The sequence below is a fragment of the Molothrus ater genome, chromosome 3 (genome assembly GCF_012460135.2).
Source record: "Molothrus ater isolate BHLD 08-10-18 breed brown headed cowbird chromosome 3, BPBGC_Mater_1.1, whole genome shotgun sequence".
NCBI lineage: Eukaryota > Metazoa > Chordata > Aves > Passeriformes > Icteridae > Molothrus > Molothrus ater.
In genome coordinates this window covers 21,139,372-21,165,408 of record NC_050480.2, presented here as the reverse complement: position 1 = coordinate 21,165,408, position 26,037 = coordinate 21,139,372, and the positions used below count along the sequence as shown (strand labels likewise).

The 26,037-nt window shown below is 42.0% G+C and overlaps 1 protein-coding gene across 3 annotated transcripts in view; it reads left to right on the top strand.

Moving 5' to 3' along the window:
- The window catches only part of KCNK2 (potassium two pore domain channel subfamily K member 2), a 127,102-nt gene that overhangs the window by 26,645 nt on the left and 74,420 nt on the right, over window positions 1-26,037 (top strand). For 2 of the 3 annotated variants that reach the window (XM_036380635.1, XM_036380634.1), the window contains exon 4: window positions 25,253-25,563. In XM_036380635.1, coding sequence (XP_036236528.1) covers window positions 25,253-25,563 — 311 coding nt within the window. Of the gene's footprint in view, window positions 1-23,084; window positions 23,526-25,252; window positions 25,564-26,037 lie in introns of those variants that run through there. The other variant, XM_036380636.2, reaches the window with a different exon arrangement.

Below are 26,037 nucleotides of genomic sequence, written 5' to 3'. Positions count from 1 at the left end.
CATTTCAATGAGCTCTCAAGTCCCACAGCAGCCTTCTCGAGGTCCTGGCTCACAAGCCACAACACACTGCCACAATCTCCCTACTCCCACAATGAATTTCAGTTTGGAGCATAGGGTAGATCGTGACAGCCGTGTGTGGCCCAGGCAAACCAAAGGAGAAGAGAAAAAAAGACAGAAAAGGGAGAAAGAACAAAGAATATCAGCAGTGCTTAGCTCTGATGTTGATCCTGCCATGTGAATGGTCCAGAGCTGGGGGTGTGAGGCAGAAGTGAAAGAGAGCAAGGGGGCCTAATCCCCTTTCTTTTGCACATCTCGTATGCAGACCAGATAATTCATGCATTTTATTCACCCGTACAAAGCCAGCCCTTAGAGCCCTCCTCCAGGAAGTGAGTTGAGGGGGTCGGACTGAGCAAGGGTCTCAAGATGAGCAGTCTCAGGGCAGGGCTACACCACCTCTGTGGGACCCCCTCCTCCCATTACATCTTTCCTGCCACAACAGTCAGAAGGTTTGACCCAAAACACACTTATTTCTGGTTCTTTTCACAAGGTGAGTGGCCCAGACCAGCGGTGACAAGGCTGTGACATTTAGTGCTCAGTCTGTATGGTCTGGGGAAAAAGAGAGAAGAATGGAGTACTTATCTAGGCAAACTAATCTGTGTTGTCAAAAAGAGACAGAGCTTTCTGCAGGGAGCTCTTCAACTCCTGCCTCTGTCAAACTACACCAAACTGACATTTGTACAACTCTCTAACTTTTGACACCTGTATACTTTCTGTGCTTAAAGTAAAGCAATCCCACTTCAGTAAAATAGGAGAAAATTCTGGCAGGAAGAGTCTGGATTTTTTACTTTAATATTTTTCTGGAGTTTTACTTTAATCTTTTTTGCTGAAATGCTGATAATTTACAGAGCATTGTTAATAGTAAGCTTTTTTTCTTTATTAAGGTTTAGTGAAACCAGCATTCCAAAAGGAAAACTGTATTTTAATTCTTGAAATAAATCCATTGCATTGCAGGGACACTGCAATCTAAGTAATCAATGTTTTTTATTTTATTTTTTTAAAAAAGACTCGTGTTCTATGTAACACTGAAAGAGGTTTTAATAATTGCAGTCTAAAATATGCTTTAACACACATCCTGCCAGAATCTGGACTCAGAACAATAAAGACAGACTGTTCATACACATAAAAGCAAAATTCCTTTGCCAGTCAATAATGTTTCAAGCAGAAATCCATTTCCATGACTACATTTACTTTAGAAAAAATATGAAATCAAAAAGAGCACTCAAGATGCATGAAACAGAAAAAAACATTAAATTGCCAACTAGTGAGCTAGAAACATCAAATTTTGCAGATTTTAAGTTAAAATAAGTTTTAAAAAATCCCCGATATGGTTTTTAAAAGAAAAAGAACATCACTCCTTAGCTCCACAATGTCTAAAATGCTTTAACTAATGTTAAAGTTAAAAGGAAGGTGTTTTTACCCCTACCTAGCATACATAATAAATACCAAGGTACATGGAGAACCTTTTTTTCTTTGAATTAAAGCTAAGACTGCAGAGCTCCTTTATTTTCCTAAAAGAATAGACCTTTTGTAGCAGACAACTTCATATTTTGTGGCCAGGGGCCACAAAGTTGAATTTCCAGGCAGCTTTCTTGTTTTAAGTATGGAGTCACATCTTCAATTCTGGCTTAGGAAATGGATTTACAAACAAGTGACAATGGCAGAAGTCTGCTTTGAAGTCTGCTTCCAGCAGGCAGGAAACTGTGTTCTGGAAATGTGTTCTCTGTGTAGGGCTGTGTTCAAACGTGAGGCCACAGGGCTGGTAAATCTCTAGTGCCAGAGAGTGTTAACAGCAAAATGTGTCCATGTAAAGTTGGTTCATATGCTCTGCCTCTTTTCAGTAAAAAATAGGATATTTTAAGTTTTGATTTAAAAAAAAAATTATTTAATGCATTTATAGACCCACAAACATCACTTTCCAGCTAATGGAAACTCCTTTGAAATGTGTTAAAATTTGTCACAAAGAATCAAAGGTTGGTTTCATTGCTACAGGGAATTTGTTCTTTGAAAAAATACCCAAAATAATTCTGATGCCTAGAAATTAGATATATGTTAATAAAATGTTATCAAAACCTGGAGGTTTGGGGTCAAATAAAGGCTATTATAATCATTTGGAATGTCCTTGATAAAGGGATTTTCTGGGAGATCAGTAGATCCCACACAACTTGTTTAAACATTAACCTGACTCTGTTAGATGAAGAATGCCTATTGCTGGTTACATGTAACAAACCCCCATAATTTCCATTTAATTTTGAGCATGGCAATGAAGCAATTTAAAAGCCCCAAATATATCCTAACATCTCTTTGCATCTTGATTAAGTTTTTGTCCTAATCTTGGAATCTTCACAAGTTAAAACAGTCACTTATTTAAAAGCTTGATGGCTAAACTAGGAAAGTATTTTATTTACTTTGGAATCAGAATTCAGATTAAAATATAATGTTTTTTACTGATGGCATGCGGTGAGAAGAGAAGCCCAGAGAAGAACAACGTTTTTTCCACAAAATAAATTGGTAGTTTTAGTTGTTGTTGTTGTACTGGGACAATGTATTGGACACAAATAGATCAGCTGCAAAACAATTTAGGGAAGCTCATATGTTAATTTTGTATGTTTATACTAAAAAAAAATGGTATGTGTAGGTTATTAAAGAGAAATATTATTTTGTCTCATTCTCTCCCTCACAGATTTGGAGTAATATATGCTGTATCATATTATAAACTGTCTGTTAATACCAGAAAAAAATTTTTTTTTTAATCATTTGAATAATGGAGTGTTGCTAGCTAAACTGATCATTTGAAAATTCATTGAGTTGCACAGTAACCATCGAATCTCCAGTTTTATTATCCTTTATGTCACTGAAAAATGCTTGTTGTTGTGTTGTTCTCTTTTCATTTTCATGGTGTTCCAAACCAGAAATGTATCGCTGTCTAAAAGGTTGTTGGAAGGTAATAGAGAAAGGCAAGTGAGAGGTCAAATCTCTTGCAAACTGGTAAAATGAATAACTTAAATTTAAATAGAAACCACATTGCATGACCAGAGGTATAGACTATATGGGTTGTAGTATGATTTATAAAATTAAGAATGTTATCATTAAGGGTTCTTGGAACTATAGCATTCATGAATAAGGCAAAGTTCGCACTGACTTGCCTTTAGATGTGTGCTGGATTCTTGGTTGGTTGAGTTAAGGACGTCTGCTTGGATTTCCTCTGCTCTATCTAATATTTCCTTCATTTGTTCCCACTCTGAACAAAAATACATGCACAAAACAAAAACTCACTGGGAAACGTGCCTAATAAAGATTTTGTCTTGCTAATGTTGCCATTATTCCCTCAAATAGATCTTTCAATTTTCCCACCTCCCATTTGCTTTATATTTGTTCACAAAACAATCATATTGTGAGCACTCAGGTACACGAGGGAAAGTTGGTAGAATGGTGAAGCAAGTGTTGGCACCACATTTTGTTTCCTCAGGCTTGTAACTCTACCTCTAAAGAACTCTCTGGAGGCTGCTGCACGACCCCTTCAAAATCTTGTTCTGTTCCCATTCCTTGGTTGACAAGGATACATTCAGGGAAGGTAGAACCACCCCTGAAGTGGCAGGAGGGATGGAGGGACTGTACCAGAGGTTGTGCAGGTTGATCTTTGTCACACAGAAGACAAGAGCTCAGATCATATCCCCAGCCATAAACACATGGCTTGACGTTGTGCAGCCTCAATAGCTCTGAGGGTTGAATCTTCACCCCCTTTGGGAGAGCTCTCACGGTGTGAGACAATGAGGCAGTGGCAGCTGCTTGTTGTACCTGTGAACCCATCCACGGGGCAGAACAGATCTGCCTTCGCTCCAGTGTTCCTCTCATGTGAACAAGGCAGAGCCCTGAACTCGTGGTCACATATTTGTATGAGATTATATTTGGTTATTACAACACCACAGCTGCCCAAACTGCCTCTGGCCAGATCTCCAGAAGAAAGGCAGGCAGATCAGCAGGGTCCATCTGTAACATGCATGTTACTGGCTGAACCTTGTGTACGTAGTCTGATCTCTCCCAGAATAAGTATTTGCTTCTGACAAGGTCTAGGCAGGCAGAAATGAAACACTGGAGCTGAGTGCAGTATTTTGAAAATCACAATTAACTTATATTACAAAATTTTTGTAAAGATGTACTTCCACAGTAACTTTGGCTATTGCAAAGAACAAAATAGAATTTGCAGATTTAGAGAGGTGATTCTGGCCTTCTACTATTCTCAGCTGAGACCCCACCTGGAGTGTTACACCCAGCTCTGGGGTCCCCAGCACAGGAAGGACATGGACTTGTTGGAGCAATTCCAGAGGCAGTCACCAAGGTGATAGGAGGGATGGGGCACCTGTCCTGCAAGGAAAGTCTGAGAGAACTTGGTTTTTTCATCCTGGAAAAGGCTTTGGAGTGGCCTGATTACAACCTGCACCTGAAGGGAGCCCAAAAGAAAGATGGACAGAGAATTTTTACAGCCGTATGTAGAGACATGGCTTCAAACGGAGAGAATAGGTTTAGATTAGATGATAGGAAGAAATTCTTTACTATGAGGGTGGTGAGGCACTGGAACAGGTTGACCAGAGAAGCTGTGGATGTCCCATCACAGGAAGTGTTCAAGGCCAGGCTGGATGGAGCTCTCAGCAGCCTGGTCTAGTGGAAGGTGTCCTGCACACGGCAGGGGGGATGGAACTATGTGGTCTTTAAGGTCGCTTCCAATGCAAACCATTCTATGAATCTATGAAGTGATATCTACTACTACTAAACTTTTCCTGAGGCCTTTTGTAGGATGCTCTGGTGCTTCAGATAAGACATTGACTACTTTCAAATGTCACTGTAATATTTTTAAGGAATTTTGAAAACCATCAGTCATGAAGAGTATAAAACCCCCACAACTGCATATGTAATCTGAAGTGCAAAGGTGTACATACAGAAATAATGTGGTGAAAAATGATAAGCATTCTCACACTTTTGCCACAATTGGGTATCTTCAAGGCACATCAGCAAACAAGGGCGAGACACTCAGGACATATCACATGCTACTGCTTCCCTTGTTCTTTGTACGTGCTGCTTGTGGTTGAGTCCTTTTGAGCCTGTGAAGTTGCTACCTGAAGGGAAAGCTGTGGCTTTACAGTGGTTCTGTGAGTTACTGAGAAAGGGCCACTCTCAGCTTGTGAAAGAAGGGCCACAAAACCAAAGGAGAAAGTGACAATATATATCCTTTTCAAGGTGGGGCAGAATTATTGCCTTTGCCAAAGTGTATGATACAATAGTAAAATTAATTGTAAAACTCAATTGAGATCAGTGCTGAAGCTTAGTGAAACCAGTATTTCCCTGCAGATGTTTAACAAGACAGTCCTGGGCTCTGCACATGAACTGTGCTGCCATTTGCCTGTACAGCAAGTGTTCTGGGAATCTTGCTTACAACTACTGCAAGAGCATCGGTCCTTTTGCTGAATGAATACAGCCTGATATTAAAAATCCAAAAGAATGCGATATATAACCTCTGCCTTTCTGCCAAAGGTAATAAAGGATTAATTTAAGGAAAAAGGAATTTGTAGCAATTGGTATATTTCTGATATTCATCAACAATACATAACATATAAAAAAAATGCATCTGAAAATCCTTTATATGAATAATAAGAAAAAACTGTTTTAGCATAAGTAAAATCCTCAGTGAGAAGAAACCATTTGTTACCCTCTTTGCAAAATACACATCTTTGGTCTTTTATGTGCTTCATTCCATTAATCTTGCCTTTATGCAGCCTGTAAGGAGGCTGGGATACTTGTATTCAAAAATCTAATTCTGGTTTCTATTCAACTGAGATGAGTATCCAGCTGAAGGGGACAGCCCCATTAAAAGCTCACCCAGACTGCTATTGTGTGGTAAAAAGAAGGCACACAGATGAGGAATGAAGTCCTGTATAGAAGTCTTCTATAAGTTACAGATGCCACTGCTTCCATAGAAAGCTGAACCCTTGTGCAAGGATGAGAACATCCTCTTCACAAGTCTAAAGGCATGGAGTAGGGTGGCTTAAAAGATTGTATTTAAAACACGTGGATGTGAAATGTCTCTCAATAGAGATATAGTGACAGGAAAGGAAAATGCTTCTATATATGGGAAATATTCTTATCAACAAGCTTTGCTAAAGTATTTGGGATTCCTAGTAAAAACTCTCCAGAAATCCTGGGTTGAGGTGTGGGTGGAGAACAGCTTCTCCACAAAAACTCAAGTGTATTCAAAGGTATAGGCAGACAGAACTGTGGATGCCTCCAGCTGTATGACTGGAGAGTGTTGTAAAGCAGCCTCTATGACAGATCTCTAGGCAAAAAATCACCAGCTCTTCAGTAGAGAAGAGCTTAACCTTCCTTGCACAGGTTAAGAATGGGGGAAAAGTCTATTGCTTTCTTTGCTTAACTCTCAAATATTCTTTCAAAATACTACATCTAGGTAGGCTTTTATCTGGAAACCTCTGTTTTGTTTTCTCAAAAATGTATTTACTGATCTATTGGGTACTACTCATCTATTGGGCACTGTGTACTTTTAAGGTAACATTAAAATGGGCATCAGAAATCTGTTTCCTAAAATCTGTGGGAAAAACGATGGGATGGGAACTTTGCTTTTACTGAGCTTATTCAACCTTTCAGAGAGCCTTAGCCATGCACAGTTTCTCTGCATGGATGTAATTATGCACTGTACTTTAGCTATGGATGTCTATTTGCATCTCTGCAGAGAGAGCACCTAGGGATTTAAAACATGCATGGAAGACCAATGCCCTCATCCAGGCTGGTGGCAGACAGAGTAAGGCATCAGGAATGCACATCTGGCAGAGTGAGAACTAGGCTCTGCTTCTATTCTTTGCTGCCTTGAGTTGGAGATGGTGAGAAGTTTTTTTGAGGTGTATTAAAATATCTTTGATGACAGAAGCCAGTTCTTCAAGGAAACAAACTTTGCTCACAGAAAAGCACTGGTCTAATTGAAGCTTCCCATGGGATCCTACATTTCAGCTCCACCTTGGAGATAATAGGGCAATGACTTGATACTGCCAGGCTAGCTAAGGTGCTGGATCAAGCAGAGTAAAACTGTCTCCTGACTGCTCAATATTCCAAGTGAGGGCCCTGACCTGCAGTAATCCATCTTCTGACTACCTGATTACCTGTGCAGTCAGTACACACACTTCCTTCTTATTTTAGTGCCAGCAGTTGCCTTCCTTTTTTTCCCCTCTTCATCAGCATTAGCCGCTGATGCCCTTTGATGAAAGAAGAAAAGGGTATTATTTATCCAAAGTGAGAAAAATAACTCTTAACAGCCAAGAAAATGGAGATGGAAAAGTCCTGAAAAGAAAATATTTAGATAACCAAGCAACTTGCAGTCAGCCCATACCCACTTTCCTGATTCATTTTCCTTGCTCTGTCCATAAACATCTATTTTGTTCCCTGTGGCTGCCCCAGAAAGGGTTTTCCTTCTATTCCCAATGATTTTTTTTTCCATTTTCACATAGGACAAAGCACAACCTCTTCTGTAGTTTACAAGCACATACTATAAACAGAAATATATTGTAGCAGAAAGTAACCTTGCTAACATATGCAAATAGCAGAGAAGAATGTGAGGATTAGATTAGAAAGGGTAAAAATTGTTTAGTAATATGAAGAAGTAGCAAAAGCAGAAAAAGGGTGTTCCCACTGCTTTTTAAATCTGTCTTTAAATTATTTACTTGGCACTTTGACAGCTCACAATTTAAATTATTTCATTCATCTTAATATTTAATCACAGTTTTTAATTATACTAGTAACTTGAGGCTACTTTTTAATTCAGCAATAGCTTCATCTTCTATTAATAAATGGCACAGTACCCTTGGCCTTGACACTTACTTGCTGTGAGTGTTTCAGCTTTGGTAGAACATGCAGTTCAGGACACTGTTATTGCATCTTAAAGCTCAAATCTTCTTAAATTATCAGTACAGCATTTAACCCTGATGATAATAATTTAGCATAAAAATGTTCAGTCTTCACTGTAGTTCTTAATGCTACTGTTGCTAAAATTGCAGAAGATCAGAGAACAAGTACTTATAAAAAAATCTTACTCTGAAAAATATTCTTCCAGATGATTTTTCTTCTCAGTCTGGAGAAGAGACAGTCTGGTACCTGTGAGCTGTGGGCTGGAAGAATGTTATGTGTCTATGTGTGGCTGGCAGGGTTTGGGATGAAGGACTTGGGTTTTTTTTGAGCTGCATGCCAGATGAAACTCCCTTGCTGGGGTTGCAGCTCTTGTGTGACACTGGGCTGCATTGGTTTGGAGGCTGCTGGGAAACAGGGGCCATCCAGCCCAAACCCACCAGGGAACACTAAAAGATCTGGGGCTTGCTGAGCTATGTCTCCCCCCACAGCTCTCTGACGTCTGTGTGGTTCTGTGATGACTAGGGAATGTGATTTATGGGTTCAAGAAAGTTGACCATCTTTCCCCTGAGCCTCTGAGACCAAACTCCTGTTTTTGCAGGCAGCACGTCAGATAAATATTTTTCCTATAAATTGGCCACCCTCTATTTTACAATGTTAAATTTTTGTTCTAATCCTCCTTATTGAGAGATTGCTCCAAAAGTTGGCTCTTCTCTTGCTTTTTTGTGATTCCCAGCCAAAATTTATTCACAGAATAAATTCCAGTTTTGTTGCCAACATGGTTCCTTAGCTCAAAAAAGACTCTTTGATTGATCTATGCACAGCAATCAAAGCCTTCTTAGTGTTCATTTTGCCAGACTAACTGAGCTGAGCTCTTCCGGTTTCTTTTGACATGATTCATCTAGAAACCTTTACTGTTCCTCTTTGGATTAATTTTTGTGGATCACAAATGATTAGAATTAAGTGCATTTTCCCTCTGACACTTCACCAGGGTTGGCACACAGAACTCTGATAGCACTTGCTGGCCAAACCTCACCTCCTATGTACTGTTGATACTAACAGAAATAATCAGTATGAGCAAAATGGTGGATTTAACAGAACCTCTAATAAATTTGGTTAAATCAGATGACAAGGGCTGAGATTATTATGTGGCATATCTTTGTATTTATACAGTGACAACACGAGGATCAGGAACCAGGACACAGTGGCCCACATGGGCAGTGCTATTTGTAGGTCATCTGAAAGGATCAGTATCGCAAATGTGTGATGTTTGGTGGCTTTTTGCTCAAGAAGCTGGCCACTTTGGGTTCTATTCACAATGTACTGAGTCTCCCCATCCACTTATTGGAGACTTACTGCGTGTAAAAATATCTTTCCTGTCACATGTGGACACAAAGATTATCTTAGACTCAGGCTGAAGCAAGAATTTAAGCTCAGCTAGACCCTGAATAGTCTAAGTCAGAAGTGTAACATTCCCTGTGCAATGTGTTGTTTTGAACCAGAACAGATCAACACCACGAGGAAGAAGAGAAATATCAGCTTCCATTTCTTCCAAGCTTGAGTGTTAAATATCCTGCTAAATATTTGTTAGTTTACCTGTTAACCACTAGAAAGATTCATCAGGGTTATAAGATCCAACCCAGGCACTTGCAGTAATTACCACTAAGAGCACTCTATGGCATCTGAAGAAGAAGCAGGAAAAATAACATACATTTGGTGTCAGAACAGCAAAAGAACAGCAAAAGAAAATGTGAGGGATGAAGGAATTGGAATAGCAGGTAACGACTATAGCTATTGCCTCTGGGTTTCTTATGAAATTGATCAGACAGTGGTTTTTGCCCTTCAAAAAGAAAAGTTTCTAAAGAGTGAGGTGGGAAAAAGCTAGCTACTCTTCTTTTTCCATTAACCTCAGGGCAGAGGCAGTGGATCTAATTTAATAACCTACAATTAAAGAAAAGCAGTCTAATTACCAGTTTGTGATAAAAAAACATGTCAGGAGAATCAGACTCTTTGAAAGAATGAAACTCTGAGAGGATTAAGTGCAAGTGAAATACCCCAAAGAGAAATTTATTTAATATTGCAAAAAAAACCCCTGAATTTTGCTGTTTGTGGGATCCTAATTTTGAGATCAGATTGTAGTAGAGAGATCAAAATGGAGAGAGAAATATGGAATGAGATTCTGACTCACATTTAGAAGCAGCTGTGTTAGTATGCCAGTCTGGAGAACACTTTTCCATGAGAATGCAAGTTTTGGAAAGAAAACAGGTGATGCTACAGAAGATTGGGCTGACAAATCTTAGTAAAAAAAAAAGGGCTGACAAAATAATTAAAAACCTCTTCAACGATTAACTTCTCATATGGAGCAAATTTCTAAGAAGTAATGTGAAAGTTTCAACTTGTCAGAACAAATGGGAACAAAGCAATGCCCAGCCTTTGATTGAGCTACTATTTTGCAAGAAACAAAGCTATCTATGGGAAGCTGTACCTAAAAGGAAAATAAGTAAAAGTATTCTGCACAGCAAAGAAGCTTTTCCCATGGAGATTGCTTAGACTGAGCTCTATATGAGATGACTGAAATGTGCCCTTTAACATGAGTGGTATTGTTGCTTACAAACTGGATATTGATACTCAGATCAATATGAAACTTTAAATCAATTTGGATACAGAGAAAAAAGCCCAGGTTGTACAGTGACAAAGTCAGTTCAATAACAGTTGTATACAAACTAAATGTAATTTTAAGGCTATGAAAACAGAGTTTTACTTATTATTGAGAAAGATAGAAGTTGAAATATGTGTGGTGCTTCTTCTCCTAGGGAGAATTTATAAGCTAGAAAGCCAGAAGAATCTGGAGATAGAAAGAAAAACAGACTAGAAAACTCTAAAATAAATTACGATATAGGCAGCAAAGGAAAAATTAGGAGGGAAATTTCACATACACACACACAAAAAAGGAAATTAAAATTGTCATTATGGTTGCAAAAGAACACTGAGAAAAAATGTAGAATGGAAATTGTAAATATTTAAAGATGTACATGATGAAAGAAATTTTCTATCCATGATCATGATATCCTTTATATATTTTGGAGATATTAGAAACGAATGTCTGTTACAAAGGAAAAAAATGGCCTCAGTTCTCTCAGAGAGCTGAAATGAGAGAACATTTACCACACAAAGAGATAAACCCCAACCTGTCAAAAGAAATTCCTTATATAGTGTTCTCAAGTCACTGTTTTCTAGATCCCCTTGATAAAAATGGACTTTTTCATCTCAAAAAATTACTGAAACAGAGAGCACTTCATAATGTTTAGCATATATATGCTATTGTAATGAGGCCAGTGCATACATCTTACTACCTAAACTTAGTAGTCTGTACTAGGGAGAAAAGTTATGGTAAGGAATAAATTAATAACTCACTTTGAATAATTGGCATTCTAAGTTAATATGTGACTGTGTTTTGGCTTGATTCATACGCTGATTTTAAATATGAAGGGTAAGTGGTTTCTGTTGTAGTTCTGCTTTATCCAAACTCAAGATGCATACACTTTTTTCAGGCACAGTTTATATTAGTGTTTGCTTTTTGTGCTTTCCAGCAGTGAGTATTTTCTAAGACCTGTGCTCTGCTGAACACCCATGGAAACTTCTTCAGTGGGCAGGATACTCCTGTGCCATGTTGTGTACGAGTGCTTCCCATTTCCTGGTGCTCAAAAGCAGGTGCAGGCTGACTGTCACTGCTGTACTGGGGCAAGACCCAGGTGTGCACAATCCTTTGTCCCTGAATCCTGCAGACCCAGCTCCCATGGCAAGGGAAGCCCAGGCCCAGCTGGAAGATGAGCCACAGCACGCTGCAGCTGGGCGTTGGTCTGCAGGATCCGTGCAGCAGGACCCTGGGGCGTGCCAAGGCATGCAGGGCAGCGTAAGCACAGACTCTGACACTCAGAATGTGAGAAACCACTGCTCCAAGTTTCCAGGCTTCCTTTGAAGTTGATGGGAACTTGCCTGAGTAAGGTACACATGAAAATGGAATAGAAGTGTATGGTTTTGACCTGTTAGGACATGGGTGTCAATAGAAAATGCTTCATTGCTGAAATCATAAGCAGCTTGCTAAATATCTGGGGCTTAAGAATACTCCACCCAATGGCTTGCTGATTAGAATGTTCACAGGGAGGTAGAAGATGTGAGCGTAGATCTCCTCTCCTGTCTCCTGAGTGGATGTTTCAGCCACTGACTTGCACTAAGTGGTGTCTTTGTTCTCTCCCTTTTTCCTCCATTTCTTTCCATTTTTTACTCTATCCCTGTTAAGCACTTAAAAAAGCCCACCAAAATAACACCTGGAATCTGAAGTGTGGACGCTTCATTAAATCCCAGAGCCTGACAGGATTTAGTGCATTTCCTTTCCTTGGTGTTGCTCGGTGCCTAGCTGCTAGCAGTTCCTGGAAGACCACTGTGAGTTCCTCTCGTGGGTGACTGACTTTCCCCACACAGGGAACACAGGAACTCAGGAACTTTGGTCTGCATCTGGTGCGTTTAACTAAAACTAAATGCATCAGTGCAGAGCATGGTGACTCTTAAATTACTGTGTTGACTATGCCCGAAGCCCAGAAGAGCTGAAGTGAAATCACAAGAGATAATGACCATAAGAGAGAGATAATGATGGCTGATTTTATTTTAGTGATGTAAATAAAATGTGCTGCATCAATACACAGTAACTGATGAGATGTGAGTCTGGACTGGAAGAAAGACAGGGTCAGTTACCCTTGTCCTCCCTTATTGAAGGCAACTAGACCATGTAATTCCTTTCACAAGCTGGTGACCCTCCAGCCTGGCATTCTACATTCTCTATAAGTAATAACTAGAGCTTATAGCTCGGGTGTAAGTGCAGTTACATGTAGATAAATATGTAGGTAAAAGAGATGTCTTGTATGTGCAAGTGGTATATTGAGCATGCATTGCAGTTAAGACATCAGTAATTGTTACATGCAGCTTCAGTGTTACTTTGAGAGAAACATGGCTGGCTGGGACTCTTGAAGTCTAAATTGTGTTTTTCCATATATAGCTTCCTGTTAAATATTCTACACAGCAGCCACTATGCTTAGGTTCTTCCCTAAGTGGTCATTTTGAATGGCAAGCGGCTCAGCACTTATTGACAGGTTGCTTTCTTGTTTAAAAATAGAAGAATGTGTGGTTCCTTGTACACAGCAGGTAGCCAAGCAATAACGAAAGTGATTGATGATAAAAAGCTTGCTTTCTACTCTCCTGTCATCAACAACCTATTGGGATCAAGAGAACACTAGGATAGAAATTAATCTTCCTTGAGTTATTCTAAACAGTCAACTGATAGGAGATTTCTTTGATCTCATTCAATTGAAATTGATTAATTCTGTTAATTACTCTGTTTGAACTGAGTTAGCAGGAATTTTCTGCATGTTGCAGCGTCCTTGATGGTTTGCCTTCTTGCATGCCCAACAAGAAAACTTGGTAAAGACTGTGAAAGCAGATGATGTCAACCTAGTGTTTGCTGACTTAGACTGATAATGACTCGCAGTGATAAATATCTGTAGAAATGATCAGATGTAATTTGTTTCTGTACTTTGATTTTTTTACTGAAACTGTCATTGTTTAAAAAATATAAACAATCCTTGGGGCAGGAACTCATGAATTCTTCTGCCAAGGAAATGCATAATCACTAAGGTTGGAATATTTTCTCTCTTTCCCCCTCTGTCCATTTCGTACCTCATGAATCTTTAATCCTATAGGAAGAACTAGGATTATATTAGAGTTCTTTAACACCTGCTGGACTATGGGATTGTTGTAAACCTAGGATGTTCCCCCAGGTTTTATGCCGTCTCCTTATTCCTGATACCTGCTGGGAAGATTCAGATAACATTAATAGTGCAGGACTAACCTCCTACCTGGAATATTTTTTTTTTTTCTGGTTAGCAAACTGAATCTTATGAGCTAGAGGAGATATTTGGAGTGCTTGGAAATGTACAAATAGACTGATATACACTGAAGGATTTGCCACATACCGAGGACACGGCTGCTTCAGGTTTGTCAGCCATCCTGACATCTGTCTTTGCTTTATCTAGCCTTCAGTCAAAAAGAAAACTAATTTATTGTGCTAAAATGTTATTATTAAAAAAATTATCGGTGAGTATTTCTGGAGAGTGGTATGAGAAATGAAACAATAAAATATTTTGTAGGTACATCTTATTCTAGCTAAGCTTCAAAGTGGTTTGTCTTTCCCATGTAGCTAGTAGGGACTTGAGCCAAAATAATTTCCAAAATACTTGCCACAGCTCTCTGGTGCTGGGATCCAGTTCTCTTGCATCCTGCCTGATACAGGTTAGTCTCTGCTCTATAAAGATGCCTTTGGATTGCCTTTCTGTGACACTGTAGCTCAGCTGGAAGTCAGCAGCTATTTGACTCTGAAGAAACCCTTTATAAAATAGGAAGGCAAAACATCCTGACAAGCTCAGTACTTGCTCTGGGGGTAAACAGGTAATTTACCTGTTTTCAGGAAAATTCTTTCTGCTGATTGCAAGGGAGGTGAAACTTGCAAAGCACCCATGTGAGTGTATTGGTATTTATAAAACTCAAGTGTAAAACATCTTGTGCACAAAAATATAAGTGAGAACAACAAATATAGCTCAGTAATATTTCCTAGAGATCAGATAAAATCACAGGGCAGTGCCCTGGAGTCCAATAAAGTGCTAGGATCAGTGATCTCTGAGTCTGACTTGCTTGAATTGGACTTACTTGAACACTGGAATGATAGGCTCTGTCCAGGAAGGTTAAAGATGTGGATTTAAATGCCTTTATGCAAAAGAAATAATCAGAGTTCTTTTTGCTTATCCTGAGAAAGTCTTGCAATCACTGCACTATTATGTAAAATCTGGAGACTTTTTTTCTGTTTATGTTTTCAAAGAAAGCAGTAACCATATCTACTGTTTGCATAAAGTTTGTTCTGCTTGCCTTCCAAACAAGCCAAGTGAAGGGCTATTTTCTGGATCAGTTGGGCATAAGAATTGGGCATAATGCTGAGCAGCATGGTGGGAAGTGTGTTTGTGTCCAGAAGTAGAAAGCTTGTTCAAGAACACCAGTGGTGAAAACTGAGCCACACAGAAATCAAAATAAATTGCTTTCTTCGGGGATCGCTATTTTGCTTCTAGATACCTCTGTCCATGTCAGATGTTACATCTTTCACCTGCAAAATGACATAAAACTTCCCAAAGTAGCTGACAAAAAGGTAACTCCAGAGCTGGAGGCAACACTTACATGACATGGAAATACCATAATTAAGGGAGTTTTACCATGCTGAGGGGTCAGGGTTCCCAGTTTGAGTGTGCTGCTGGGAAGATCATTCCTGCCCTGCCTTCAGAAGCTGGAAATACTTTTTTTGTTATGCTGCACAATTCTTTCCATGCAGCAACTGCCTCTGAATTCCCACACAGCTCCTTGTGTGGGGTTCTGCTCTGATGTACAGCAGATATATCTGAAATCCATCACGTCTGGATTGTATGTATTTTTGTGGATTTGCTAGCAGGATGAAGGACCCGCTCCCTGTGACCCTGCAAGTTAGGAATAAGGGATGGGTTTTTTTCCCCACAAATCTACTTTACTAGCTATAATATTGTGATCAGAGCTCACTTTTTAAAATATTCTACGCAATTTTTATGAGTTAGTAAAATCACCAGATCTTCTCTCTAAAATAAAGAAATTGCCAATAAGTCCCCTAAAATAAAGAAATTGCCAATAAGACCCCAAGAATCTGGTGCAAATATTCAGCCTGAGGCTTCTTTACTCACTGCCTTTGTTGTATGTCTTTCATTGAGATACTCTTACTGGATAAAGCCTTAGGAAAATTTTTTGAGTCATAATCCCCTTAATATCCGAAGCTGTTATGAGAGAGAACATGAAAAGCTAAGAAAGCAATAATTTCAGAAATTGGTTTCTTTATGGATTTTCTATTAACTTTTTCCTGGCAATCATGCTCATTAATTTGGTATACTCCCCTTTTTAACACACAACACACACAAAATCACAGAAAGTTTACATAAATTGTTATAGGGGGTCACTTACGCTGTGTTTGTTGCCAATATAAATAATTTAGAAAAATAATTATTTTTATTGAAGAGTACCTTTTACACTAACTTAATGATTTTTTACAATTTTACTCACCATTTTTTGTGATGAGGCAATTAATCTTTTTGGGCAAATGATTACAAAAATATTAATCTGCTGAGAATTTTAGAAATAGAATGGCTTTTATGTCCAGGCTGCTAAAATGTAATGGAAATTTCATAATATTAATTTTAGCTGTTTTATGTGAAGGGATCATACAAAATAACTTTCTCACCAGTCACAGCCCTAAGCGCATCTGGTTCTGTTTGGTGCCTGGGGTATTACATCTGGGGTATATTTATATTTGCTGTGCAAAGAGGAAAATACAGGCCAATCTCGCCCTGTATTTTCTACCTATATTTTCCTTGGAGCCGGAGTCCAGCTTTTAATGTTCCCTCTACCAAGAGAAAATAAAACATAAGACTGTACAAGCCCATGGCTCAGTTTCCTTGCATGCTTAACATCAGTGGCAGGACACAACAGAAACACCTTTCTTCCGGCAAAAGTATGTGGATTAGAAGCCACTTCAAAGCTGAAGAGGTGAGCATGAGTAGCCTGTTCTCCTGCCAACACAGTCCATAACTGCCAGTCAAAGATTAAACCACTAAGCCCTCAATTTCAAGATCACACTTTAAAGAAAATAGAAGGAAGTGCCTTCAAGGATGGAAGTGCTGAGCAATGCCAATGCATGATGCATCTGAATGGCAGGAATTTATGTTTCTTACTGCTGAAATACCTTATGAAAACTGGGCTCTGCTCACCCAGCTTTCTGCCTGTATGGTGTTAGTGACATCTTTGTCACAGCAGAAAGAACAAGCACTAGAACAATCTACTGAATTAAAAAAAAAAAATACTACCAAAGGTTATCTTTCTTTAAAAAACCTGTAGCATCCTTTCCAGACATACCTCTATGTAGCTGAACATAGAGTTTGCCAAAAAATAGTCTCTTGTGCATATTTGAAAATAATTCATAGATTTCATTACACTTCTATGCTTTTAGGGCTAAAGCCAGATAGAGTAGAGTCTGGTGGTTTTAAAACATAGATACCTAATGTTCTCCTTTTTCATCACCTCATTTGTATTCCTTATTTCTGCTAGCAAGTTCTTTCATTAGCCCTGCATGATACTTATTTAGTATTGCCAGGGCTATTTTCTCTTGTTTTCTCTTTGTCTGTTTTGTTTTGTTTCTTCCAAATTTGATTTGTGGATTACTCGAAAAGAAAAGCACTAATGCTATTTTAGGTGATTTCCAGTGTCCCTTGTCTGTATTTTATTTTATTTTCAGATTGCTGTGTCATAGGTCTGTGACACTAATTCCAGAGTTCCCTAAAATGTGGATATAGAACTTTACAAATACAAAAAGTCCTCAGCTCCTCAAGGCATGATTTAAAAGTAAGCTTACTGACTCAAGGAAAATCCCCTTTAGAGTCAGCACAAACTTTGGCAATTCTCATCAGGCCTGAGGTGTGCAGTCATACATGTTTTTTTCTTTCAAAATATTCCCTGCTCTTTTCCAGTCTGCAAAGACAATATGGAGATTAGGTTTCCATCTCATCTCATCCAGTAGCACCATGAAAATCAGTTGCACGGTTGGTACTATTGGGTGTGGACAGACAGATATGAAATCTAGATATTCCCATTGTCAGCCTCCTTATTTGTAGAGACCACAATGGCAAAAATGGAAAACAAATTACAAACCAGCAATTTTGCAGAACATTTTGGTGATTACAGAAAAGCATTTCGTAATCATCCCAAAGCACTACTAGCTGTCCATCAAGGACATCAGTAATTCAAAGCAGTCGTAAGATTTTCTGTGCATAAATAATCCATAATAATGGTGACATACAGCAATTCACATTTATCATTGATGAAAATGGCACTGAAAGTTAGTTATAATCATTGCTTCTGAAGCACTCCAAGCATAATAGATTTGTGGAAACAAATATGAAAAAAACAGTGGCAGAACATGTGATAAATAAATCCCATTAGGTCTGATAATACAACACAGGCAGGGAGGAAACCCACTGGGAGATTTGCAAGTCAGTAAAGAAAAATACACATTCCCAATATTAATTAGAACAGTCAGTGCTTTACAGGTTCTAAAACGACTTCCCTCTTGCCGCAAGTGGATAGATAGATAAGGCTTGCTAGCAATGGAAAGAATTAGAACATAATTAAGACTGACAACTAAGCTGTATAAAAATAGATGAGCACATGTAAACATTTTTTTCTAGTAATTGATGAGGTGAGAAACAATGGCTTTTCTGCTGAATAAATAATTTTTCACACTGTAGGACAGACGCTCCTGGTAGGTGTAATAACTTGCTAGTGAGGTAGAACTCATTAATATTGCGTGGTGCAGTCGACATGCTGGAGGGAAGGGATGCCATCCAGAGGGACCCTGACATGCTTGGGAGGTGTCACTCAACATGAGCTGGCAATGTGCACTCACAGCCCAGAAAGTCAACCAAATCCTGGGCTGCATCCAAGGGAACATGGCCAGCAGGTCAAAGGAGGTGATTCTCCTCTGCTCCCCTCTGCTCTGCTCTGCTCTGCTCTGGCGAGTCCTCACCTGCAGTGCTGCATCCGGATCTGGGGACCCCAACATAAGAAGGACCTGGAACTGTTGGAGCAAGTCCAGAGAGGTAATGAAGTTGATAACAGGACTGGAGAACCTGCCCTACAAAGACAGGCTGAAAAATTCGGGGCTGTTCAGCTCAGAGAAGAGAAGGCTGAATGGAGAGCTCATAGCAACCTTCCAGTATCTGAAGGGGCCCTACAGGGAAGCAATAGAGAGATTCTGTCAGGAACTGCAGTGATAGGACAAGAGGGAATGGGTATAACTTAGAAAGAGGGGAATTTTAATTTAGATATTAGGAAGAAATCCTTTACTTTGGGGGTGGTGAGGCACTGGAACAGGTGGCCCAGAGAGGTTGTGGATGCCAAACCCTGGCAGTGTCCAAGGCCAGGTTGGATACAGCTTTGAGCAACCTGGTCTAGTAGGAGGTGTCCCTGCTCATGGCAGGTGGGTTGGGACCAGATGGTCTTTAGGGTCGCTGCCAAGCCTTAACATTCTATGATTCTGTGATTCTGCAGTACATTTTCTAGTTGCCCTATGTATGCTTAACTAATTTCAAAATGTGAATTAGATGAGATCACATATTTTTCAATGTGTCTGTTTTAGGGCTTTACCATTTTCAGAGGCAGAGGAGGGCTGAGTACCACTCAGCTGCAAGTGTCTTCTGCCTATTGCCTTCTCCCCAGTGCTGGGAGGGTGTGTTTTCAGCATAGTCACTCAAAGCAGTCTGGCATCCTTGCTGCCTGTGAAGAACACGGTCTGCCTTCTCCTTTGCTCCACAGAGAAGCAGGCTGTGTGCCATTAGTCCCTCATTTAGTTTAAATTCCCATAGTAGGATACAACTCATGGTTTATGGTGAAATACAGTGGCATGGCATGGCCTTAATGTCATAATTATCCATAAAGAACTGACAGAGATCTTTTAATGTCTCCAAAGTCAAGAGACAAGTAATTTGTAAGTTATGCTGAATAAGTAAAATGAACCTTAAAATTAACTTCCTATGTAAGTCCAGTAATGTTTCTGCAAAGCTTTCTGGTAATAAAACCTAGCAGTAGCAGAGGTTTATCCTTGACTTTAACTGAGTATACAGTTTGGCCAAATTCTGAAGGGAGGCAGAAGTTTCCTGCTATCATGTGACGAGGAAAAGGGGATGCTGTGTTCAGGAGGTGCCAAAGCCTATAGCAATACACTGTTTGATCAGGCACAGGTTTCCTGTGGTCAATCAAACGGGTGCCCACATGAATACGCTGCTGTTGAAGTCAGCCAGACAAATGCCCTCACTGGAACCCTTCTCATAGCAGTCCCTTGGGAGCGTAGAAATTCTCAGCATTGAGAATTAAATAAGATTGAGGAAGGCTGGAACCTCTGGTGCCTCCCATTACACAGCTGCTTAAAGGAGAAGAGCATTTATTGCTCACAGAAGTGGGGGCTTAGCAGAAGCCTCTTGTTCTGGGTACAAAGCAAGTGTTCTTCATGACCTCCCAGGGAGGGGATGGCTCCTGAATTAGGAAGAGGAAAAGAAAGTGTTACTGACAGGTAAGAGTACCTTTTACTTGAGACTTTCAAATTGGTCTTTATAGGGTAATACTTCTCTGGAATAACTATTTCTCTGCAAGTGACCTTGTGTCCTATCAAAGCTATGTTTAGGTCATCTGCAGATGTTATTTCCATGAATATGGGATTGCTGTGTTTATCATGCAACTTCAACTTCCTCTGCATGCTGCATGCCTGTCTCTCTTGGCTGAGCCTACTTTTAACATTTCAAAGAGTTGAGCAGCTTCCAGCACCCACTGTCTGTGAGTATTGTGGTCATCCCAAACTCATGCCAGTACATTTTTAGACAGTATTTGACAGTCCTGTACGTTGTGAGTTTTTCTCATGTTAGCACGAAATACATAAACCTGCTTATACTTAATCTGAGAAAATTTTTTCCCAGTTTGTTCAGATAAATGTCCTTGGCTCAGCAGCAAAACCATTTGCTTACAAGGCTGGAGCTCTGTGTTTTAGCCTCTTTTATTACTTAATTTTGTCTGTGTTGTTTAGTGGGAAATTTTGTCAGCACTGCATTTAAGTGTGTTTGTTTAGCAAAGCTCAGGCCTGATGCGTCAAGCTGGTCGAATGTCAGTTCCAAATTTGAGGGCAAAGTGGTCACACACAATATTCAAACAATGCGTGGTGTACATTGCAAAAAAAAATATTGGTGGGCACGACTCCATAGAGTAAAGGCTAGTGCTGTAAAAGGCCTCCAGAAAATAGGAGTTGCTGTACATAATGGTCTTTATTGTAGACTACAAAAAGAATTACTGGTTTTCTTGCTGAATTTCAAGATCAATGCTGTATGTGGAGTGTTTATATCCCTGCTAGAAATGAGAATGCACAGCTCAAGTCCACACAAAGTAAGTGGTAAGATGAGGATCCAACTGAGGATTGCATCTGGGATCACAATAGGTGGAAAATATCAGCCCACTGAAAGTAGACATTGGAGATGTTTACTAGGTAATTAATGGAAATAACTGCTTCCCCAGAGATAGCCCTTCAGGTCTTAAGGTTAAGGCACCAATGCAGTCATTCCTGAAGCAGATCTCAAAATGGTTTCTTCCCATTGGGTGGAATCACTAAATTTAAGGCCTGCTCCAAACCCTCCTGAAGCTATTGGAAGGCTTCCCATGGATTTCAATTTGTAGGCAATAAATATGAACCTTTTAAAGCTTTTAATAATAACTCCTTCACTCAAAGAAAAACAAAATCTCATTCCAAATATTTAGATTGCTAAAGAAAGGCATGTAGTATTTTCCACAGTATTTTATGGAGACACAGATCAGCATGGAGGAAAATGTTCACGCCTGTTTTTCCATAGGATGTTCAAAGAAATCCTGCGAAATTAATCTTTTCCATGAGATAGGAACAGCCAGTGTTTACATAGGCTAATGATTAAGAAATCTGCGGGAAAGAAAGGAGAAAATATTATATTTTGGGGGGGGGGACAGTATTTTATATTAAAAATATTCAGGTGTGAGAATCTTACATCTTTGAGAATTCCTTGAATGAGGGAGTATCAGCAATCAGAAGCAGACATTTCTCTTGTATTTGAGTATTAGGTCTGTGTTGATGAAGCCAACCCTCTGACCAAAGATCTGCTTGCAAGGGGTTGTTGGACTGGGCCCAGAGGCTCTCAGTACTCGACAAGTGCTCTGCTGGCTCCCAGGGATGGGCAGCAATGAACTACAGCTCACTCTGAAATAGCAGGGGCAGCTTCCTGCCCTGTGCTGCATCTTCTGAGACTTGTGGACATGCAGGGTGAGAGTGGTGTGATTGATGTTGCTGAAATTGGAGTCCTGAGGAACTCAATATTACACTCATTTGTATTATGTCACACTGATATGGAGAAGCGTTAAAATAAGTGACTTCTAAAGTGTTTGCTGATGGTGCTGCTGATTTAAGTGGGATTATAGCCCATTAAACACCCGATGTATGACTGTCTTTGGCCATTTTACAGATACAGCCTCTGGCTTTAGATGCTTGAGACTTATACCCATTTGTTATGGTGAGTAATTTTTTAGACTTTTTAGAGAGTCGCTGTGGGAGCAGTTTTTGGTTTCTCTTGGTAAATCCTCTTCTAGGATTTGTCTTCATGCTCTTCACCTCAGTGTGAACAACTGACCCATGGATAGTGTCACAGGTGACAGATAACTGGGAAATAGGGGAGTTAGCCCACGGCAAAGATAGCAAGGATAATTTCAGGCTTTTTAGTGGCAGAAAGCACAGTTGAAGCAGCATTTCTGATGTATCTATCAGACAGAAATGGAAGAAGGCGGTGCGCAGGCGGCGCGTGCGATAGGAGAGCAGCTAGCATCCCTGCCTCCCAGATCCCACCTAGTTAACTCCTTGCAGCAGCACACCGGGGCTGCCGAGCACCGGGTTAAAATCAGGCCGAGCCGGGAAGGACGGAACCGCCTGGCCCTTCAGCCCCGCGCCGTTCTCCGGCGAGGGCCGAGGTGTCCCCGCTTGTCCCCCCCTCTCCTGCTAATTCGGTGACATTTCGGACAGTTCAAAAGTTCACGGGGAGTCACGGGCGAGGCAACCGGGTTGTGGGGCCGGAGCGGGGACCGCCGGCAGGTCCAGTCTCGCCGGCGGGGTTGGCCGGTGCCTTCTCCTCCTCCCTTTCTCCGTCCTCTCTCCTCGCTTGTTTCCAGGCGAGACCTTGCCCTCCGCAGGTACCGCTCTGCCTCCCCCCGGCTCCCCTTCCATCTTCCCCGGGCGCCCCAGCAGCGTCTGCCCAGGCGGGCAGCGGGCGCGGAGGGGCGCGCAGCCCCGGCGGGCCGGGAGCGGCGCGGAGCGGCCGCCCCCCCGCCGGCGGGGGGCGCGGAAGGGGGCGCGGAAGGGCGGGGGGGGCGAGCAGCGGTGCGGCTGCTCGCCGCCCCACAAAAGGCACCGCCGGGCTCGGGCTGCTCCGCACGCCCGGCGCACCGGAGCGCGCACGGACACGCACACACACACACACACACACACACACACACGCACACACACACACGGGCGCTCAGGCACACACGGACACACTCGCCCGCACTCACACACGCGGAGCGCCGCGATGTGCGATGCGCGATGCGCGACGTGAGGCACCTCGCACGCCGCGGGGCCGGGGAGAGCCGGCGGGATCCGCGTTGCCAGCCCGCCCGCCCCTGCCGCTCCCTCTCCTCCAGACCCATCCATCAGCCTCTTCCTATCGGTCTGCTCCTGCCTTTCTTTTATTTTCCTTTTTTTTTTTTGAATTTTTTTTTTTTGAATTTGCTCTAACTGTATCTATCCAAGCATAGAAAAAATGCCTGCCCGTGGAGCGAGGAGAGGGCACCGGGTCGGTAAATAAGAAGTGAGTACGAGCACAATGGCGTGCCTCCCCGCTCCCAGCCCTGCGGATGCTGCATGCGCCCCTGCTTCCCCCGCACCGGACACCGGGATGCTCCCCGCGGCGGCCCGGGGCTCCTTTGTACCTTGCCTGGCTCCTTTCCCCTCCCTTCCCGGCCCCGCTCCCGCCGCGCCCCGGCTCCGCCGCCGGCCGCCTCGCCCCCGCGCCGCTCCCCGCGGCGGAGCATCCCAGCTGGCGGCAGCTCCCCGGGGGCTACCGGGGCTGCACCCCGCGGGGGCGGTGGCGGCCCCCCGCGCATTGCACCGGCCGCGGGGAGGGGGCGGCGGAGCGGCGGTGCCCGGTGCCCGCTCCTTTGTTCGCCGCCGGCGGCCGCGGCGGGTCGGCGCTGCTCCGGGCGGGCTCGGCGGCCCCGGCCGCGCCGAGAGCGCTCCCCGGCACCGGCCCTGGGGGATCGGGAGGGCTCGGCGGCTGCCGCAGGAGAGAAGGCGGCGGCGGGAAGGGGGCTCCCCCGGCAAGGTGCGGGACGGGGGGGCCGTGCCCGAGCCGCCGGTGCCCGTGGGGCGGGGGCCGGAGCTGTGGGAGGCGTGACCACGGCGCGCCTGGAGCGCCCGGCGCCCACCCCGCGGGATGCCAGGGGTACCCCGGGTCCACGCCCGGCCCGGCCCGGGGCTGCCACTCTGCCCCCGGCCCCTTCTCCCGGAGCAGCGGTGTGTGCTGGAGCCCGGCGGGTCCCCAGGCGGTGACTCTGCCAAGTACCACCGCCTTCCCTGCAGGGACGAATCCCATCTCCGCCGTCCTGTGGGAGACTTTCCTCTAGATTTAGATCTCAGCTTTTCCCACCAGCGGCTGGAAGAGCTGTCGTGGCCATTTAGAACGTACTGGTCATTGAAAACAATTTAAATATAGCTCCTGTGGTTACTGCCGTGACCATCTTCCTGCGGGAGACCTTTATCTGGACTTGATGTGGAGGATTTTTTTTTAGTGCCCATGTAGTTACTGGTAGTCACATGAGTTATCCAAGTACTTGATTAACACACTCAGCCACTCTTTTCCTAACCTGATGGGTTTTTTGAAGCTGTAAATAGAAGTACCTGCTGTAACAAATGCATGACTCTTCCAGTAAGCACACGTGTGTTGTGCCACTGTTTTCTGAAAGGTGTAATCAACAAACAATTAGCCCGTTAAGACCAGTATGATGAGCAATGTCTTATTTTTATGATTGTGTCTGGGGAGTTTAGAAATGATCACACAGCCGTTCTCCGAGAGCATTTGTTGGAGCATAGGACAAAATAGCTGAAAGAGATGAGGTTTTGTATTTTCCTGATACTTCTGTAATGCTCAGGTAGAACACAGCTGGAAGGCTGCTCAGCAGTGCTTGAGAGAACAGCGGGCATAAAAAATCTCTGCAGCAAAATACTACCTTAGAGTAATTTGATGAAATGCAAGGATGTAGGGGAAGTATGCTTTTGGAAATGATTCCATATCATATAGGGACAGACATATAAAATGTTCCAAATGTGCTTATACATGTAAGATAGACACTACTACTCCGAGCAACAGATCTGAGTAAGATCTGAGTTGTAAGGTGTTATGGGATTAAGAGAAATATTAAACAGCTTAAGAGTTCCATTTAGAAGCAACAGAATTTGTGTAATCTCTTGGCAAGAAGTTTAGTTAGTGAAATCTGAGTGGCACTGTAAACATTAACTTTCTCTTTCTATTTTTGCCAGTGGCGGCACCTGACTTGCTGGATCCCAAATCGGCCACTCAGAACTCCAAACCAAGATTATCATTTTCCACCAAGCCTACCGTGCTCACTTCACGGGAGGAAAACGATTCAGCCATTAATGTTATGAAATGGAAGACAGTCTCAACAATTTTTCTGGTGGTAGTCGTGTATTTAATAATTGGAGCAACAGTATTTAAAGCCCTGGAGCAGCCTCATGAGACCTCCCAGAGAACCACCATTGTGATTCAGAAGCAGACGTTTGTATCTCAGCATTCCTGTGTGAATGCAACAGAGCTTGATGAACTGATTCAGGTAATCCATACCAAACCTCTCATCGCCTTGTCTTAGAAGAACAAATTATACATGGCAGTACTGCAGTGATAAGGGGCAAAACCTTTATAGGCAGAGCTCTGTATTGGCCAAGCGATGTAACAAGTGTTAGACCAGAAGCTGAGCATTTGCATTTTCATGCAAAGTGTCATGGTTGAAAAGCTATTGCTATTTTTAAGTCCAGTATGCTTGGTAGAGGGCCTTTTCACTGAAGTCTCCCATTATGCTAATTAAATGATTATTCATCAGCAATATATATAATTAATAGTTCACAAAGGAATTGGTATATTGATTGTGCTTTACAAGTTCTGTCAATATTTGAAGTGCCTAATTCTGAGGAAGAAGCTACACCATCCATTGCCTTAAAGGACTCCTAATTTACTGTGATTTTATCAAGCTAGTGTTTCTTCCAGCTGTATGTTTCTTTATATTGATTTTGTTTTAAGTACAGGAAAG